Below are 20,353 nucleotides of genomic sequence, written 5' to 3'. Positions count from 1 at the left end.
TGTGAGCCAAGTACGATTTTGCTCATGTCCCAGAAGGCTTTACATGTTTCACCAACCAAACCATTTAATATCTCAGCTTATGCTCATCTTTGCCACCTCGACATAAAGCTTTCCCTTTCCCTCTTTATTCCTCTCTTCCTTCTCAGGTGATAACCTGGTGCAGAAATGGCAGGTGCTGGCAGATATGTTTGTTTGTTCAGAGCGTTTTGTGTCTCTCCTTAGCAAGATTGAGATTGTAAGTGAAGCCAAAGCTTTTTGCCTAGAAACGCTCAAAATTTCCATGAAGGTGCAATCCATTCGATGGTAAGAAATAGGCAGGTAAAACAAAAGGGGCAGAATTATGGGGAATTACAGATTTTGAATTAAAATGAACTGCTAACCCTTTACTAAATCATAAGACGACTTCTGTGTTCCTGGTTTGCCTTGACATCAAACTAATCATTTGAAATACATTGGGATCCATAAAACATTATATATTGTTATTGTTGCTGTTGCTCTTATTACCTATTACAGCAGGAATAATGCTAACAATAGGACTATGAATAATTTCAAAGGAATTGTGTGTGGTGTATATAAGGTTGGGCACATCTGTTACTGAATGGCAGTTGCAAGTCAAAAATTTGAAATGTTGACTAACTGGACGGCTAAGCCCATGGAAACAACAAAGTAAACCATCTTGTTACAGAGGATAACGTGTTGGCTTTTTACTTTTCTTCTTAGGTGTGCTCGCTTTCTGGTTCTGAAGAGCGAGCTGGAGCTCCAGCGCAACAATCTGGATCTGTGTGGCTCAGATCTTGAGCAGGTCCTCTTTCTTCTTGAATCAGGCACAGGTGATAAATCTAAGCAGGGTTGAATTTATTTTATATTTTATTTTATTTTATTTACTTAAGACATTTACATAGCTGCTCATTTTCTAACCAACTCTGGGCAGCTTCCCATCAAAAGTGAAAACATATAAAAGCTATTAAACTAAGCACATTAAAGCATTAAAAACAACAAAAATCATGGAAGTGCTGAGGGCTTTTTGTTGCAAAGAGTATGTTGGTTTGAATGGGTCGATCAACCACTCTAGTAAAGAAACCAGTCTTACATGGAGCAATTGAGGTTCCAGGTTTGATAGATTGTATTTCATTTTAGGCAGCAATTTATTTAAGCTGTGTTTCAGGAATAATGTGAAGGCTTAAAAAAAAGAGCCAGTGCTGGTGGGGGAAGGACTTGTTGCTCTCCTGATGAGTGGTGCCATCTCCCACCAGTTTATTTTGTGCAAAACAAGCCAGAATTGGCAGGACAGGATTCATTGTCAAATTATAAAACAATAAATTGAGAGCTTGTTCTTAAGATTTGTTTTCAAATTCCAGTAATCTTCACAACAGAGGGAAATAACAGTAAGCAAGACATCAGAGGATGCTGTCCTGGGGACTTTCAACATAATGCCCCTGACAAAACCGAGCTTTTTGATCAAAAACATCATATATATTTTTCTATCATGCTTCCACTAGCATTTCATTACTTAAGTTATTTCTGGGGAAAAAAGTACATTGGTCAGTTTTTGAGGATCATATGCACGGTATTTCAGACTTTAGACCTAAATTTAATTTCTTTAGAACTTAAACTTAGTTTCTTGGTGAAATGATTTGTTTTTTATGACTAGCCAAAGAAGTTGAATGTGGTTGCGTTTTTTCCTCTCACTTCCTTCTCTCTTTCAGGACTAAGTTGGTGTTTATGTAACTGTTTTTTGTACTCCTTTACATCTGGAGCCCAAAAAATTGGGCTGGGTATTACTGGCAGTAGCTCTTGACAGAAACTTTGACAATGAGTTCTACTTAGAGTCAGTTTATAAAAAGGTCTTCCCTAGAACAGGAGAATCTTTTCAAACCTGTCAAAATTAGTGGGAGGAAATACATTAACCTGAGGATAAAGGTTCGTTCTCCGAGCTTGTGGGATGGTTTCTGAATGTTTCATTACCAGACGAGGTAACATCTTCAGTGGAGTTTAAGGGATATCAGTGTCCCGAAACCCCACCCCCTTCACCACTGCATAGCCTTTAGGAGCCTTGCAGAGTACTCCTGGGAGCTGGGGAGAGCAGAAATGAGCGGAAAACAGACCCTTTTTTGCCATCACCACCCCCCAGCCCCAAGGAGCACTCTATAAGCCTCCTAAAGGCTATACATGCCCATTTTTTGGTGGGGGGAAGGAGCTGTTTTCGCGAAAAACTGGCTGTTTTTAGGAGGTCTGCAAAGTGCAGATTTTTTTTTTAAAAAAAATTGCCTCTTCAAAACCTTGGTGCGTCTTATACTCCGAAAAATACGGTACTGAATGAATCTTTCTCTTTTGTTGCTAGTGTTTGAAACCAAAGGAGGAAAGGGAGAGGTGAGAATCAAGCCCAAGAAAGGAGGCCCTAAGGGCAAGAAGCCTGAAAGCCTGCACTTGAAGTCTACTGAGGAAGACCAGTCTTTCCTGAAAGAAGCCTGCCTTGAATTCATTGATACCGTCCCTGTGCAGAAGGCTCTAACTAGTTCACCCGTACTGAGGCCAAAGCTGAAGAAACAGCCCAGCTTCTTGAGCCATCCGGATAAGTGCTGCTGTTTGCTATGTTCTGATGTGATGCTCTCCACCATTTGCCTCCGTTGGCTGATCATCTCTGTGGATGGAGAGCTGACATTTGGGAACGGAAGGGAAGGATTGCATCTCCTTCAGGACATTCTGCAACGGTGCACCACTGTAGCTCAGCGCATCGCCCATGTGGTAGCATTTGTATGTCCGCAGGAAGGGAAGAAAGTTGTCGCTCCATGTCAGTCCGCCGTTGGGCTCCTTGATGGCCTAATGGCCCACATCTACGTGCTTTTGACAAAGCAAAGCATGAACAGCAGTAGACCAGGGAAGAAATTCTGGCAGTTTCTGGAGAAGGGTTTGACCTTCCTTTCCTCCAAGGGGCCTCAACTGCTTGAACTTGAATACTGCAGGACCCAGCTCCTGCTTGCCAGAGCTGTGGCTGCAATTTCTGTTCTCAACTCCAGACAAGCCAGTTATGCAGAAAATATACTGTCCAATACTTGGTCCTGGAAGTCCCCATTGCCTCTTACTGGAGGCCAAGAAATCAAGCCCGGAACAACAACAGAAGAGACTTTCAGTACAGTTTATGCAACGTCTCTGAAAAGCAGAACGAAGAAGCAGCCAGGACCTGTCTCAAAATCGAAGCCTAAAAGAATCCGAGGGACCAAAACCCGGCCTGTGATCAAGCTAAATGACCCATTTGCCCTGGCTGACTCTGATTCAGACACTCCTCCCATTGTTCTTAAGCCCCCTACCGAATCCTTCTGTACCCCTGCCCAAAAATCCCTTCCAGTCTCCAAGAAAAACCTGTCCTTAAGTGCCAGGTCCATCATTACCCACAAGGCTCCATTTGTGGTGTTTGAGGAATCCTCTCCAAAAGTGAAGGCTGAACTTCCAAAGACTCCCAAAGTAACCAGGAGAATGAAATCCCGAATTAAGGTAACTTAATTAACTTAAGGGGTGGGGTAACCATGTAATGAAAGGTGGTTTGATGTCATAAAACACAGAATATTTTGTTTATCTGGTGTGTGTGCGTGTGTGTGTGTGTATGGAGCTAAGGTACTGTAGCTGCAGTTCGGCAGTTCAAATCTCACCAGGCTCAAGATGGACTCAGCCTTCCATCCTTCTGAGGTTGGTAAAATGAGGACCCAGATTGTTGGGGGCAATAGGCTAACTCTGTAAACCATTTAGAGAGGGCTGTAAATCACTGTGAAGCAGTATATACGTCTGATTGCTATTAATATATGTTGCCTGCTGTTTTTTTTTAATGTACTGACCATGTAATACTTTAATAATAATAATAATTTTATTTGATTAGCCGCAACCCTCTCCCGAAGGACTCGGGGCGGCGTACAATCAAAACAGATAAAATACAGATAAAGACACACATACATACATAAAGAACAAAGACATATACATGTGCATGGAAGAGGTAGACTCATAAGTGAAAGACAATTAAAAAACACAATTTAAAATCCCATTAAATAAAATTACTGAATTAAAAACCCATCAGGAGCGTTATGTAGTTATGATTGAGCCAGGCCGGCTATTTGGAATAGGTGGGTCTTGAGCTTTACACGGAAGGAGCGGAGGTCAGTAGTGGTCCTAATATCTGGGGGGAGGTCATTCCACAGGGCTGGGCCCGCCACAGAGAAGGCTCTGCTCCTAGGCGCCGCCCCATGGCACTGTCTGGTGAACGGCACCTGGAGAAGTCCCTCTCTGTGTGAGCGGATGGGTCGTAGGGATGTATGGGGCAGAATACGATCCCGCATTGTCTTCCCATGTCTCTTTTTGGTGATTATTATTATTAGATTTTTATGCCAACATTTTAATGTATATTTTGGTCAACTCAAGGCACTTAACGTACCTCATATTCCTGCCTCCTATTTCCCCACACCAGCAGTCCAAAGAAATAGGTTGGGCTGAGAGAAAGAGTCTTTCTGCTGCCTTTCATGCCTAAGTGAGGCCAAGAACCCAGAATCTCCTGGTTTCTAGGCCAGCACCTTAACCACTATACTAAACTGGTGCTGTATTCCAACCCATCCACCACCACCATCCCCCCAAAAACTAGGTCCCCTTGCCCTGATTAGGGAACATGATTATTACAGTATATGGTTGATATAGCCTTTTGTTTATCTATCTATCTATCTATCTATCTATCTATCTATCTATCTATCTATCTATCTATATTCTTTACTTCTACATGTTAGAGTTGCAATTGGTTGCTTCGACCATTTGATACAATATATAGGTTTTTTTAATAATATCTAAATTTTTTTCCTCATACCATCACTCCTGAACTCCCAATTTCACAGTGCTGTTTTACGTCTAAGTATATTTACCTATGTTGTATGGCTATAGTATTTTTATTATCCTTCCCATGTTCTTTAATACCCCATCCTATTGGTAACATTATCATGATGATGATGATGATGATTCTGTTGCTTTGCATGTACATTGAGAGCTTTTACACTGGAGAGAAATTCTTTGTCTGTTGAATCACACCTGGCCAAACAAAGTCTATTCCTACTCTACTCTACTCGCATTGAAAAGCATACAACTCTTTTTGTTTCTAAATTTTTAAAACCCAGGCGCTTCTTGCTTAACAATCCTAATTGGGACCAGAACATCCACCACTAAGTGATGATGTCATTAGGCAAAACATCCCATGACTGCATTGCTTAGTGATGGCAGTTTTGACAGTCATTAGGTGAGGACCTCATGCTTCTCCTGCCTTGCAGTATTCACTTTCACTGCAAACCCACGCACCCACCTAACTCCCTCCATCTTTCCGACCCTTTTGGCCATCCTATACTCTACCATCCCTGCTGTTCCCTTTGCCTTCTTTTCCAAGAAAATAAGGAGAAATCCCATCCTTTTCACTCCCAGATTCCCTTCAGTGATGACAGTGATGCGGAAAGCCATTCAGAAGTAGGACCAGAATCCCAGGTCCGTGTTGAGATTGAACCAACGGCTGCTACTCGCAGGATGGGACGGAGGGTAGCATCAAACAGAAAACCAGCGAAGGCAAACTTTGCTAAAAAGGAGAGGTGCAGCGCTGGCTCTTCACAGGAACATTCCAAAATGGCAAACCCCCAGGTTGGGAGGCCGAGCACTAGGAGAGGCCCTAGACGAGGAAAGCAAGAAGACATCCAGAAAGGTTCTAAGAAGATAATTCTTCAGGCAGATCAAGGAGGAGGAGGAGAGAAAGAGATTCTAAAGGCAAACAAGGAGAGTTCAGAAGACAACATTGAAGTCTTGCAAGGTTCTGATGAGGAGAAAGCTATTAACGGTAAGCTTTATATTATGAAAATGGAAAGCAAAAATCAAGGGGTGAGCAACCTGCAGATTCATATTAATATCAGCAAAAATGCAAAACACTGACACAGAAATAGAAAATTGGAAATGGAACTGAGATTATATATATAAAAATGGTGGTGTGTGTATGTGTGTGTGTTCCAGTGTAACATTGAAACGCCTCGAGCAATTTCAACCAAACTTCGTACACAGATGACTTACTCTCTGGAAACAAATACTGTGGGGGTAAGACACCCCTAACACCTTTCAGTGTGTGTGTCTGTGTCTATGTGTTCCAGCATAACTCTGGAATGCCTGCGCTGCTAAAATGGAAAGGAATGAATTATATCTATAGTGTCAAATCAAAATACTCTTGACAGTGATAGTGTGCATTTTGTTTTCAAGTTCGTGTGTGTGTGTGTGTGTTCCAGCATTACTTTGACTCGACACTATAGATATAATTCATTCCTTTTCCTGTCTAATACAGGATTAGCATAAATAAATACCAGGGAAACACCAGGTTATCAGCTAGTAGGGATATAAATAAGTTCCATCTGAACTAGAACTGGAGGATACATGGTTTCTGTCAATCTCGTCTTCTCCCCATCTGTTTCCTTCCTTCCCTTCTTATGCTTTATGCTTTGAAGGATAGCACCCAAGGGGCTCCAGTGGGTGTGGAGATCTGTCAAACACAAATTCTTAAGGGATTTGGAAAAATGTAAAAGCAACAAGAAAGGAAAGAAATCAACAGAAAAAAAATCCGTTTTAACTTATATCTAAAATTTACCATTGGAAGTAGTATTAATTTCTGATCCCAACTTCCTGCTTACTTCAAATTCTTCTTTGCCTGCCTGGCCCAATAGTTGTGGTAGCCAAGTGAAAAAGGAAATGTCCAGGCCTTGTTTCTCTAAAACCTTGCATTTCTATTTGGGATTTTTTAAAATTGGTTTTTACGAGACTCAGCATGATCATTTCCGTCCACTGAGATCCCATCATCTATCATGTAGCTGAATATTTCAACTCACCTGACAGAAGTCTCCATATTACGGTGGATTTGCGGCAACAGGCCCACACAGATGATACACTGTAAATCCATAAATCAATCTTTTCTAGATGTTTGCTGTCCAGATTAACATATCTTCAACAACCCTGACTTAACCCCAGAAGGCATCAAATGTTGAGTTTCCAGCCTTTGTGGAATTACAACGAAGGCACGGATTATCATCATAGCCTCAAAGGCAATATTTGACATCTGATTTGGGCAAGATCAAAACATTTTGGTATTCTGTTTCTTTATCCTCTGCAGAAACTCGACAACAACCAAGCACAGAAGATCAGGAGGTCCTCCGGAGAGATTTTAGCACTGTCTTACAGGGAGGGTTTTCAGCCACAGAGAAGGCGGCTTTGGAAGATCCCTTCAACTTGCATATACTTGCCTCCTCACTAGATGCACCTGCAGGTAAAGAGCCATTAAAATCTTTTTTCTGTCAAATCTTCTTTTAAAAATTATAATATTGTTGGAAAGATTTACCTAAACGATGGCTTACACAATATACTGCGTGAAAACCCTTTCATCTTTTTTTAACAGAGAAGTTTGAATTCTGATATTTTTGTGGATCATTTATTTTTAAATTTCTATCCTAGTTTTCACTGCTAGGGTTGACCAAATTCAATCTATTGCCTATGTTTATTTTATAGACTAGTGTCCTTCAAAGTAGTTGCTGATGATTCCAGAAATCATTGGTTGTACTGGCTATGGCTGATGAGATGAGAAACCTAAGCATCATTGGAAGGCACTGGGCTGTGTATATATGGGTGTGTGTGTGTGTGTGTGTGTTCCAACATAATTCTGGAACGCCTCGAGTAATTTCAACCAAACCTGGTACATAGATGACTTACTTTCTGGAGAAAAATAGTGTGGGGGTAAGACACCCCTAATACCCCTCAGCGTGTGTGTTCTGTTAAGATACAGCCTGTTGTGCCATACTGCCATACTGGCTTCTACTGTACAGCGCAGTGGAGTTGTCATGGTAATGGCTTCACAGCAGTCCACAAGGGGACTCCCTCTGGTAAGGGGGAAGATCCAACATTAGAAATTACATTTGGTCTGGACATTCCCCCTTATAAATAAATACCCAGGCAATGCCAGCTTATCGGCTACTATTTAATAATTTGCTTGGTTAGTAAAGGGCATTAAGAACGTCCTAATGGCTCAACATGGTTAGGGAAGTTTCCATGATAGCCATAGACAAACTAGCTAAGGAGAGATGACTCAGTCAACATGGGCTTCATGCTGGCAGGAAAAAATATAAGATTTGTGACCCCATGAGAAACACAGGAATTGAGTTGGCTACGTGAGCAAAAGTATTTTAAATCTACTGAAATGCTAGTTGTCTGGATGCAGATGTATGTTACCTCTTTGTAAATGTTTAAAATGGGGAATGAAATTCATATCTATTCTGGCTTGAACTATGAGAAGGATGTGGAGTGCAGATATAAAAATGAAGCTTTATGAAATAAGAACTTGTTTCTGAACGTATTCTGACCATGCTGACATGGAATTATGACAGTTCAGTTTCAACACATTTGGAGGAGAGGGAACCATGACTAGAGAAATTGGGTAAATAGATTAATATTGTAAATTCGAAAGGAGAACTAACTACTTGAGTATGAAATAGACTGACTAATAATCTGAACATAATCACATTCAGGTTTTCACTGACTGGCGGGTTTTGTTTTTCTTCCCTAACTTGCATTGTTATAGACATCTTGTCCATGGACTCGGTCTATGACTCCCTGCAAGCTGCTTTTCAGTCGATTGCCCATTATCCACTGGGTGCCCTCTACAATCAGCTCTGTCAACTCATGGCGCTGTGTATTGGGAGCCGGGACCCCATTGCTACCGCCTATCTGGTTTCTGAGTCAGTCTCTATCACTCTTCGTCATCAGAAGATGACCATGATTCATAAGAAAGTCAAGTAAGTTCATAGTGATGGAAGCGGAAAGGGGGAACATGATATCTATCAATTTGACGAGTGTGGCAAGTGCAAGGATGTAAAAATGACCCCAAACTATCCTATCCTCATTCACCATGCTGGTGGATCTGAACAGGGCTCCTCATTGGCAGGAGATAGTCCCAGAACAGGAGTTCTTGACGGTGCTTATCACACAGACTCTTCCAGTGATTTTGTTGTAAATTTACACCAAATGGAAGTAAAGTTGCAAGAGATGCAGCCAGTAACAGATTAAGGTTCACTGGTGCCCTAAGCACTGACAAATCTTGGTCCCTCCTCCTTTGTACAGATGTTCAAATCATTGTTTTTTTTTTCCTTTCTCAACTTTATGGTGCCCCCTTGGGCCTGGTGCCCTAAGCACATGCTTAGTCTGCCTAATGGTTAATACACCACTGGATGCAGAACTGTCTATTACTATGAATCTTCTGGAAAGTAGATTAGTAAACCATGAAGAGATATAGTGGGTAGCCTTCCTATGGCAGTGTTTCTCAGCCTTGGCAACTTTAAGTCCTGTGGACTTCAACTCCCAGAATTCTGAGAGTTGAAGTCCACAGGACTTAAAGTCGCCACTACCCTATGGGCATATATTTGAAGCTCCCCTGATGCTTGAAGGCACTTGTTTCCCATCCCAGGTTTTAGCTGAACTTTTAATAAACTGGAATCTTGGCAAAACTTCATGGCCTAGAATTCAGAACAAGTGCAGTCCAAACTGTGGACGAAATATTAATACTTCATTAAATAAGCCCATGGAATATGGGAGGGTAATACATTTTTTTAAAAAAATTCCAAGCAGATGGAGTAGACCTCTGTGACTAACGTGAAATTTTTAGAACTACTTTTAACATTATTGTCTTTACCAGTAACAGTGTGTCATATTTACAGAAAGGAATACATCTGAAAGCATTATTTCCGCAATAAAGCAGAGATGCATTTTCAGGATGTCTTAAGAATCTTAGTGTTACATTTCCTCCTTAGCAAAATGAAAAAGACATCAGTGGCCGGTGTTTCCAAGCAACTGGAGGCACTTACCCTGCAAGAAGGAAAAACGGATTCTCAGTTTCAGCAGCTCTTAGAACTTCAGAACGTCTTTGAGTTCAGCTGCCCCAAGTCAACAGGGTTGGAAACTAAGAAATTCAGAGAAGGCCTGCAGGAAATCCCCCCTGGTATGTGATGGATGTGTAAGATGGAATCATATTTTGATTGTGGTTGGCAAGTAGCACCACTTTGAAAAGGAAGACTTCTCACACATACAGAGGCCTTCTCAGAGATGTGTGTTAATGTTGTGTGTATGTGTGCCTTCAGGCCAGTTTTGAATCTTCATGACTGGACTAGCCCCTCCAATTTTCTTGGCAAGGTTTTTTGGGGGCAAAGTACTTTGCCTTATTTGCTAAGAGAGAATGACTGGCCCAAGGTCCCCCAGCTGGTCTCATGCCTAAGGCTGGATTAGAACTCATGGTCTCCTGGTTTCAAGCCTGGTACCTTAACACTACACCAAACTGGTTCTTGTGCATTAATACAGATAGTCCTTGACTTACAAGAGTTTACTGACTGAAGTTACAACATTCACTGACTGTTTTTCACACTTAACAACCACTGTAGCATCCCCATGGTCATGTGATTTACATTCAGACTTCTGCCCTGCCCATCTTTTCTCAATCGTTATTTGGGGTTTTGTTTTTACTGCTCTAACCTTTTGGGGGCTAAAAAGTACAGGGTTTAAAGGAGGAGAACGATGAGCAGAGATGATGGCTTGAAGGCCTAGTCCAAGATATTGAAGTAGAATTTTCTTTGTGTTGTGCTTTGGCAAACAAAGGCTTGTTTTAATGTGATAGTATTACCTCATTAACATGTTCTCTTTTCAACTGACTTATTTACGAGTCTTGCTGTCTCCTCCTTAGGAGTCACAGTGTGCATAATGACACTGGTGAGCACCCAACCGCAGACCACTGGGGACATCCTCTTATTGACAAGATTAGAGAAAGGTGCTACCCCTGTGAACATCCAGATACAGACTCTGCATGCCAAGGTAAGAACAGTGAGAAGGAGAACTTTATATGGTAATTTTCTGGATTTAGGCCATGTTTTGCCTCATAATATTCCTTTTGGTGTTTTTTTCAGGTCTCCTTAAGTGCAGCTCTAAGTGAATTCGAAGCCATCCTGCAAAAACAAAAAGAGATCTCAAATTTCACCCAGAAAGAGGATTGGTGGACTGGTCGGATAGCATTGGACAAAAGAATGATGGTGAGTCTGCTTTCCTACTGCACATACCGTATTTTTTGGAGTATAAGACGCACCGGAGTATAAGACACACCAAGGATTTGAAGAGGCAATTTTTTAAAAAAAAAAGGTTTTTGCAAACCTCCCAAAAATGGCCCGTTTTTCGTGAAAACGGGCCCATTCCCCCCCCCCCCCAAAAGCCATGAATAGCCTTTAGGGGGCTTGCAGAGTGCTCCTGGGGGATGCCCCCCCCCCCAAATGAGCAAAAAAGGACTCATTTTTTGCGAAAACGGGCCCGTTTTTTGTCAAAGAAATTGCATGCATAGCCTTTAGGAGGCTTATAGAGTATTTCTGGGGGCTGGAGGGGGGCAAAATTGAGCAAAAACCGACCCGTTTTTCACTCATTTCTGCCCTCCCTAGCCCCCAGGAGCACTTCTACAGGCTCTGCATGACCATTTTGGTGAAGGGGGCGGGGCTTCAGGAGGCAAAAAATGCTGTATTCAGTATATAAGACACACCCAGATTTTCCGCCTCTTTTTTGAGGGAAAAAAGGTGCATCTTATACTCCGAAAAATACGATAGTTCTCTTTTAGATCAAGGGCAAAACCCCTTGATTTAGTAGATTAAATTAATCCAATTTAGCCCGTTTGTTCTGCTTATATTACAACTACTTTCTTCAGTCAAATTAAAATTTGCAGTTTAATTAGTTGGTTTACTTTATTGATTAGCACTTGTGCCATATTGAAGTGCAGAGTTCCAGACACAAATTATTACTTAAATCTGATTTTAAAAATTTAAAATGGAATTGGAATAAAATACAATTTAAAATAAAATGGAATAAAACACAATAATTTAATATATACATAAATAAAATATGATAAAATTACATTTCGGTATCAGCCCTACAATCTACCCCAATCTCAATCGAACCATTTTACTTAAGTACTGTGCTGTGTTAAATGTTATTTTCAGATTCTGGCCGCACATAAATTAAGTTTTTTATGGGGATCCCAATGGGTCATTCGTTTGATATATAGACCAAGGTACCTGTCTCTCCCCCCCTTATACAAGCAACAATCAAATAGGATGTGAGTCAGGTCTTCTACCTCTGCCATTCCGCAAATGCGGAGACATCCATTCTAGGGCATAGAATGGAATCTCCCAAATCTGACCAGTGTGTCAGTCCTGTTGGTGGCTTCACCTCTGCTCTATAGTTTTCAATCTAATGCCCATGATGTCCATGATCCTCTGGACATAAATTGGGTTGAATGGGGATAATGCGATTGGTAAGCTAACCACATGTAAAAGGCACTGCATTGGACAAAGTTGAGCTAGTGACAAGCTTGGAACTTTCTGAATTCAACAAAAACAATGGGAAGAGGAGATCAAGACTGCCAGGATGATGTGCTGTCTTGATTGTGCAATCAAATCTGATTCCTTCATGCTCCGTTCTTTCAAGTTGTTCTTCTCCTTCCCCAACACTGCCCATACACATCTAATGAACTTTGTGCCTTTGGTGGGAATCAGAATCAGGTCAAAGGTAGGATCCTCCAAACCACAATGCTGTTGTGCTGTTCTGCCCCTCCCCCCTTTTGTTAAAATGACTCTTCTGCTTGACTCCACAGGCGTTGATGGATTCTCTGGAGACACACGTGCTGAGCTGCTGGAAGGTTGCACTACTACCAGCCTGTGAGAATGACAGCTTGGTGGAAGAAGCCACCCATCTCCTAATAAATCTCAGAGAATGTGGTTGTGAAAAGGTTGATCTAGCTTTGCTTAAGGTGAGAAGTTGGGCAGGCTTTGATCATAGAAGGTGAGATTAGCCAGGTACACCTTGTCTTCAGTGGGGTGATCCCATGTATATATGGGATGGATGGATGGATGGATGGATGGATAGATAGCCTGCAACATTTTGTTTCAAATGATAAATCTGCCATGTTTTTAATTACAATTGCTTTTTTGTTTTCTACTGTTATGATCGGCTCAGGTTATTATTATCAGGCAGCTCCGGACATGGGAATTTATTTTGTTTTTGTTTCATAAGGTCGTACTGGCTGGATCCCATCTGTTAACTCCACAACTTGTAGAGCACTTGGTACGGGGCCTTCACCCAGCTCAACCTGAGAGAGCCCTGAGCCTTCTACAGGAGACAGTGGACAAACTGAAATCATACACTGGCCAGGCACCAAGTGGCCACTTGGTGCTTGTGCTGGATAAAGTGAGTAAGAGTGGAGCTATGCTATTTTACCACAGGGATGAGCAAATGGCAAGGGCAGCATTCTTGTTTTGTGCAAGATGTTGCTGCATGGGTTTTCTTCCCATGGAAACATGTAGAGAGAATCATCATGAAATATTTTAATCTTCTAAATGTTCCAAGAGTGGCCCAGCAATTTACCATATTATTGACTTGCTTCATCCAATAAATGTTTTATGGAGGGAACTGAACACTTGATCTTTCTTTGCAGCATCTCCAGAAGCTTCCTTGGGAAAACATACCATGCTTAAGAAGCCAGTCAATAACCCGGTTACCATCTCTACACTTTCTGCTTAGCTACTCACTTATGAAAAAGGTGAGGTATCTGTAACTTTCTGGAGGCTGGGAGCTTGACTCAGATATGTTCTTTTCCACCACCCTTTGCTGTTGCATTTAATAGCAATTTTAACGCTATCACTAAATAACGGTTCTTTTGCATCTTAAGAGTGCTTAAGTCTAGAGGGAAAATGTGTACTTAATACTGTATTTTTCAGAGTATAAGATACACTGGAGTATAAGATGCACCAAGGTTTCGAAGAGGCAAATTTTTAAAAAAGTAGGTAAGTAGATAAGAGGGATACAGAGAGAGAGGGAGAGAAATACAGTAGGTAGGTAGAGAGAGAGTAGGTAAGGTAGGTAGATAGAGAGAGAGAGAGAAATACAGTAGGTAGGGAGAGAGAGAGAGTAGGTAGGTAGTTAGGTAGGTAGATAAAGGGATAGAGAGAAATACAGTAGGTAGGTAGGTAGGGAGAGAGAGAGAGTAGGAGGTAGGTAGATAGATGGAGAGAGAGAGAGAGAGAGAAATACAGTAGGTAGGGAGAGAGAGAGAGTAGGTAATTCGAGATGTATTTATCCATGTGCTGGAGAAGGAAATCACTGACAACCTGTAGCACCTAAGTCTTTGTTTCTGCTGGCACAGCACTTGATCAATGTAATTCTCATCAACCACTCTAACTAAAGAGCTTTCCGAAAGGGGGGAAAAAAGTTTTTGCACTCTGCAAACCTCCCCAAAACGGCCTGTTTTTCATGAAACGGGCCCAGTTTTTTTTCAAATAAAAAGCATGAATAGCCTTGCGGGGGCTTGCAGTGCTCCTGGGGGCAGGGGGGGGGGGGGAGGAGCAAAAAAAAAAGGCCCGTTATTCACGAAAACGGGCTGTTTTTTTGTCAAAAAAATTGCATGCATAGCCTTATGGAGGCTTATAGAGTGCTGTTTGGGGGGGGGCATTTTTTGCTCATTTCTGCCCTCCCCAGCCCCCAGGAGCTGTCTGAAAGCCTCCATAAGGCTATGCACGGCCATTTTGGTGAAGGGGCGGGGCATTGGGAGGCAAAAAAATGCTGCATTCGATATATAAGACACACCTAGATTTTCAGCCTCTTTTTTGAGGAAAAAAGGTGTATCTTATATTCCGAAAAATACAGTAAATGCTAGGAAGCACTATTTTGCAAGAACCTGGGGAGATTTTTAGGAGATGGTATTCATTTCCTTGCTTCCTCTCTGGCAAGTGGCAAGCAAAATTGATTCACTTAAGCTGGCCAGTGCTATGAGCATCAAAGCCTCTGCCTCTGATTTGTATAGTTTAGGCACGTGATGGCGAAACTATGGCACATGTGTCGGAAGTGGTACACAGAACCACTTCTCCAGGCATGCGGGCCGTCGCCCTTTGCTCTTCTGAGTTCTGGCGTGCTGGTCAGCTGGTTTTCACACGCATGGGAGCACCGGAAACCAGAAGTGCAGCCACCCAGCATGCATGTACACGCCAGGAAGATGATGTTCGTTTCCGGCATGTGCTGGACGAACAAAAAATGAGTCACCTATTTCTGGTACTGGGTGAGATTACACCCAGTAAGTGAAATTATTATTATTAAATTTATTTACTGCCTATCCTGCTGTGGGCTACTCTAGGTGGCTCACAATCATAAAAAACAAAGCAATAAAAAGGAAATTTGAATAGTGAAAGTAAAATAATAGAACAATGAAATGAACAACAAAAAAGAAAACAAAAACAAATGCATCAATATGACTATAAAAAAGTTGGGAGCAGAAAGCAGGGAGGGGAGGTGGTTTGCTGTCAATCTAGCAGCCACCTGTAGAGTTGAATTCTCCCATTGGATCCATAGGCCAATTTGCAGAGCCAAGTCTTTAATCTTACCCTGGAGGGCACTGTGGCAGTCGCAGTTCTTCAACCAATGGGATCCTCATTGGGCCTTTTTTGCCAGCCTAAGTAGAGCTATAGAGCTCTTTTGAGCTAAGAAAGCTAGCACAATTTTTATAGCTCTAAAAACTCAGTTCCTTGACTTGAGAAAGCCAGCATGCAAACTAAAAAGGATTAATGTAGACTGTTCTTGGTCACAAGAAGGAACAATCAACCTGATTGAGAGGGAAATATTACTTACAAGGAGCAATTTTTAAAGAATTGTCTGCAATTCCCCCCCCCCCCCAATAGTTTTAAATAACCATTAAATGGTCTTTTAATATACTGAACCATATTAAGGGAAACCAAAGATGGATGGATACATAGTATAGAGAGAAAGAAACAGATACAGATAAAAATATGGCTGCATTAGAGCTTGATATACTGCAAGAGGTCATTTCAAAGCACAGTACAGTTTGTGGTAAACTTGTCTCAGAAGCAATGTGCTAGCCACAGCATGAAGCCCACAGTGGCCTTCCTTGATGTTCATTGGTGCTTTTAGAGCTGATAATACAGTAGAAGACAAACACACACACTTCTCACAGACTTAGGATAATCAAGTGAAAATCCTCACATCCTAAAATTAGTGCCTGATTTCATGGTGTTTTATCCCCATCTAATGAAGCAACTCTCTTGATCTCTATCAGGAAAAGACTATCCTTGACCACAGAGTCGACAGCAGCAGCACCTTCTATGTTCTGAACCCACACAAAAATCTTCCTGGCACAGAGAAGATGTTCAAAGAATGGTTTCAAGGGTAGGTATTTGCACTATGTATCTATGTATCTATGTATGAACGATTTTGGATCCTTCAGGGAAGCCATAGCATTACACAACCTGTCCATGGGTTTCCTTTTGAATCAAGGTTTCTTACCATGTTGACACAGCTAAACTCATTCACTCACCAATAATTGTTATGGCCTGCCAGCAGAGCTGGCAGCAGATTCAGACATGGGGAGGAACATGGGCCAGTCCTGAGTCTGGGAAAGGCTCTGATGAGGACTCTGTCTCAGAGGCAGGGAGGGGGCCGGAGACGTATGCCAGTTATCTGCTGCCTTCAGTGTCAGACATCAGTGAGGCAGATGAACAACTGGAGCCTGTTCCAATGTGCACATGCACAAACAAAGGGAACAGCTAAAGAACAGGGGTCGACTTGGGAGTAAGGCCACAGATGGACGATGAATAGCCCTCCCAGAGGAAATAAAAGAAGAACGAAAGGGGAGTGGAGTTTGCAGGAGACAATTAATTCACTTAATTGATATGTCAGCTCTCTAAGTCAGATAAGGTCTGTGATTGTAAATCCGCCCTTGAAAGACTTTGCTGGATGTGAATGAGCAGAATTCACAGTAAATTAATAAAAGGGGTTTTTGTTGGGGCAAGGAGTTTGCTTCATGCTCTTGGGAAGCCTAGGTCAGAACAATAGTCTTTTTTTTTCTGCTTATTACTCGATAGTGAACCTGGATGGACAGGAGTGGTGGGAGAAGTTCCCAGTACAGACCAAGTACCACAGGCCCTCGAAGAACGTGACCTCTACATGTGAGTACAAGGCAGAGCTGCATATCCCATTCTAGTGCCAGCAAAAAGTTTCAGTGAACTGCAGATAGAAAACTTCCGTCATAAAAGCTATTAAAACATAGAGGAAGTGGATCCTGTGTCTGACGTAGTTGCTCCGACAGAATAGCATTTTTCTTGGTTATACTTTTAGTTGCAAGTGTTCTTGCCTTTAAAAAAAGGTGTTGATACAGTAGATCTCAGCTACATAGGCTCATTGGAGAAATGCTATTCATTGTCTGAGAAGTATGTGAGCAGATGCCTAGAGGAAGGCTGTCAAACTCACCGGTTGGATGGATCCCATGCTAGCCCCGCCCATGCCTGGTTTAGTGAAAGGGGGGTCTCACAATATATCACGTGACGCTGCCATGATGACGCAAGTTTGACATCCCTGGCCTAGAGAATGCAGGAAAATGTGGGGGGAAAATTAAAAAGTTGCTCAGGAATACATTTTTCTTTGAATGTATTTAAACACTGTTTTCTGTTCCTTAAGTATTTATATATTTAAAGTCTCAGATAATAGTTATGCAAAACCAAAATATCACAGAGAAGTAAGAACTGGCTTCTGGGGAAAGGAAAGAGTTTCTATGCCTTAACTATATTTTGGGCTACTTACCAGGACAACAATGTTGGAAATTCCTTGATTTCCTCCCCACATATTATTATGTATATTATTTAACATTTAGATCTGCAAATTAATGGGAAAGAGAGACAATCAAGAAATTGCACAATGGGAATCTGCCAGATTTTTTGAGATGTCAATTTTTTCTTCTTCTTTTAGCTATGCTGGTCACGGGGCAGGCACACGCTTTGTGGATTCCATCTTAAAAATTGATTGCAGAGCTGTGGCTTTTCTTTTTGGCTGCAGCAGTGCTGCTCTAGCTGTACAGGGCAACCTGGAGGGAACTGGTGCTATCCTCAAGTTCATCATGGCAGGATGGTAAGTTGCTAAAACATAGTCAATCATCATGGTAATTGCCCAGAGTCATAGTTCCTAAATCCTGATATACTGACTTCCAAGCTGTGATACAAAGAAATCTTTGTTATCCTAAAGCTTCAGGAACAAAGTGACACCATCCAACATGAAATGCTTGTGCAAGCCTAAGTATTACTCAAGCAAACCAATTTTGCTCTGTTTTGCCTACCAATTGATGTGTTCAGGATTCTGTTATAAACATGACTTATAAACATGACATACTTCTTTCCCCTCCCTTGTTTTCCAGTCCCCTGGTGCTGGGTAATCTCTGGGATGTAACAGATCGAGATATTGACCGTTATATGCAGGCACTTCTGAACAACTGGCTCAAGGCAGGTTCTGGAACACCTTTGCTACAGTACATCATTGAATCCCGCCAGGCTCCCAAGCTCAGATACATGATTGGTGCTGCTCCAGTTGCATATGGCTTACCAGTGTTCCTGAAATAGAAAACTCAACAAAACATGAGATCTAACTTATGTTGGGGGGGAAAGTGAAGGGGTTGAATGAATTTATTATTACATGTTGAACTGCCTTAGGTATAAATTGTGCTTAACTGTGTTTTAAAAGAAAATATAAACATTTAACTTATGCTAGTATATTTGGTCACAGTCTGCCTTACCTTTTTACTGTAGCAGGCCTGCATTAGCTCTTATAAGAAGAGCCTATGTAATCTGCTACCTTTTGAAATACGTATCACATTTGTACAGAGTAAATGTTCAAAAATTATTGTAAGTTATTCTTAAATCTATTTGTATTTTAATGTTTCAAAACCTCAATAAAGGTTAAAAGCAAACAACTTCTGTGTATACATGCAGCCAATCCTGAACCTGGGGCAAGCGGATATGTTCTAGTCTTGACTGAAGATGTTTGAGATGACTTGTCTAGACTTAGGTGACTGGACTAATATGGGAAATAGGTAACAGTCCTGCCAGACTTTGTATTCCAACTTTCAGCAGCCCCAGTCAGTATAGATTCATTAGGGATGCTTGGGAAGGCATGCAATTTAAAATATTAGTATTCTACTAGATAACGTATACACCCTTCCTTGGAATTTTAGTTCTACCTTTATAAAAATTATAAATTAGATAAGAACTTGTTGGCTGCATACTTGAAAGTTGCTGTTAATAAATGGCTTGATAAAAAAGGTGCACAATTGTGTACAGCTACTATATTTTGTTTTGGCATTTCTTTTGGCTTGCCTTGGCACAAAACTTTCCTTTTTAATGCTGATTAAGCAAGGTCTTGAGTATATGAGCCAACAGCCCAGAGCTGGATAAATTATTTACCATAATATGGGAAATTAACTCTTTCCTGTTTGATCTCCAGATCCCTAACTCTGTGTCAGGGCCTCTGATTTATATTTCCAGAGGCTATGAAATGGAATGTGGGGAGCAACCTTGGTTGTTATGGAGTTCTGTTTTTGCACTGAGAAACTCTTGTTTTGACCTTAGGGAGCTTTCATTTCCAAGGATGTCAATAGATGTAATCTCTGTGCATAGGCAGTAGAAGGAGACAACCCTCTCAAATCCAAATAAGCTACATTTTTGAATCAGTTATTTCCTTTACAGCTCCCCAGATTCAAAGGAGATATTCAATAAGGATATTGGATAATTTTTATTCACTTTTAGTCAGTACTTCAAAGGCACAGGTTACTTTCTAAAGCAATCTTAAATCAATTTTACCCAGTTTGGTGTGCCCCAGTCAGCTACATTGCATCAGATGAGTTATTTGGTTGACCAGGAGAACAGTAGTCATAGTACATCTGGAGGGGGCTAAACAGGATGTACTTGTACCATAGCACAGGAAGAATTCTGGGAGTTGAAGTTCACACATCTTCAAGTTGTCAGGGTTAAGAAATACTAATCTAGTCAGTAAAGGAGTAAGCAGACACAGGCTGTGGTTAGACGCCGCGATGCAACAAAGACCTCAAATACCCTCTGGATGCATGGGACTGCTCTGTGTGTCATCCCCAACCAATGCGGATGGTACTTTGAGAACCTGTGGGTGGTGTTAGATAAATACCATAGCTTTGGGAGGGGGCAGCAGGGAATCAATCTGCCCAATAGAGAAGGTTCAAAGGCATAAGTGAACACGAATCATTTCAATCACTCATAATAGCTAGAAGGGACCTTGGAGGTCTTCTAGTCCAACCCCTTGCTCAAGCAGAAGACCCTATATCATTTCAGACAGAAGGCTGTCCAGATTTTTTTATAAAAGCCTTTGGTGTTGCAGCACCCAGAACTTCTGAAGGCAAGCTGTCCTCACTGCTAGGAAGTTTCTCTTCAATTCCAGATTG

At 41.5% G+C, this 20,353-nt stretch overlaps 1 protein-coding gene across 1 annotated transcript in view; it reads left to right on the top strand.

Annotated features, from left to right (window-relative positions):
- The window catches only part of ESPL1 (extra spindle pole bodies like 1, separase), a 57,055-nt gene extending 38,192 nt beyond the window's left edge, over positions 1–18,863 (top strand). Inside the window, exons 16-31 of the mRNA XM_081935831.1 lie at positions 147–303; positions 721–830; positions 2,342–3,492; positions 5,443–5,845; positions 7,157–7,309; positions 8,615–8,828; positions 9,840–10,027; positions 10,763–10,890; positions 10,983–11,105; positions 12,707–12,862; positions 13,126–13,299; positions 13,547–13,651; positions 16,175–16,284; positions 16,980–17,063; positions 17,860–18,018; positions 18,302–18,863. Coding sequence (XP_081791957.1) covers positions 147–303; positions 721–830; positions 2,342–3,492; positions 5,443–5,845; positions 7,157–7,309; positions 8,615–8,828; positions 9,840–10,027; positions 10,763–10,890; positions 10,983–11,105; positions 12,707–12,862; positions 13,126–13,299; positions 13,547–13,651; positions 16,175–16,284; positions 16,980–17,063; positions 17,860–18,018; positions 18,302–18,503 — 3,617 coding nt within the window. The 3' untranslated portion in view covers positions 18,504–18,863. The remainder of the gene's footprint in view (positions 1–146; positions 304–720; positions 831–2,341; positions 3,493–5,442; positions 5,846–7,156; positions 7,310–8,614; positions 8,829–9,839; positions 10,028–10,762; positions 10,891–10,982; positions 11,106–12,706; positions 12,863–13,125; positions 13,300–13,546; positions 13,652–16,174; positions 16,285–16,979; positions 17,064–17,859; positions 18,019–18,301) is intronic.
- The last annotated feature ends 1,490 nt before the right edge of the window (positions 18,864–20,353 follow it).

Source organism: Natrix helvetica (assembly GCF_964273705.1).
Source record: "Natrix helvetica genome assembly, chromosome: 1".
Classification (NCBI taxonomy): domain Eukaryota; kingdom Metazoa; phylum Chordata; class Lepidosauria; order Squamata; family Natricidae; genus Natrix; species Natrix helvetica.
Note: the sequence above shows the minus strand (reverse complement) of the source record. Positions and strands in the feature narration are given on the sequence as shown.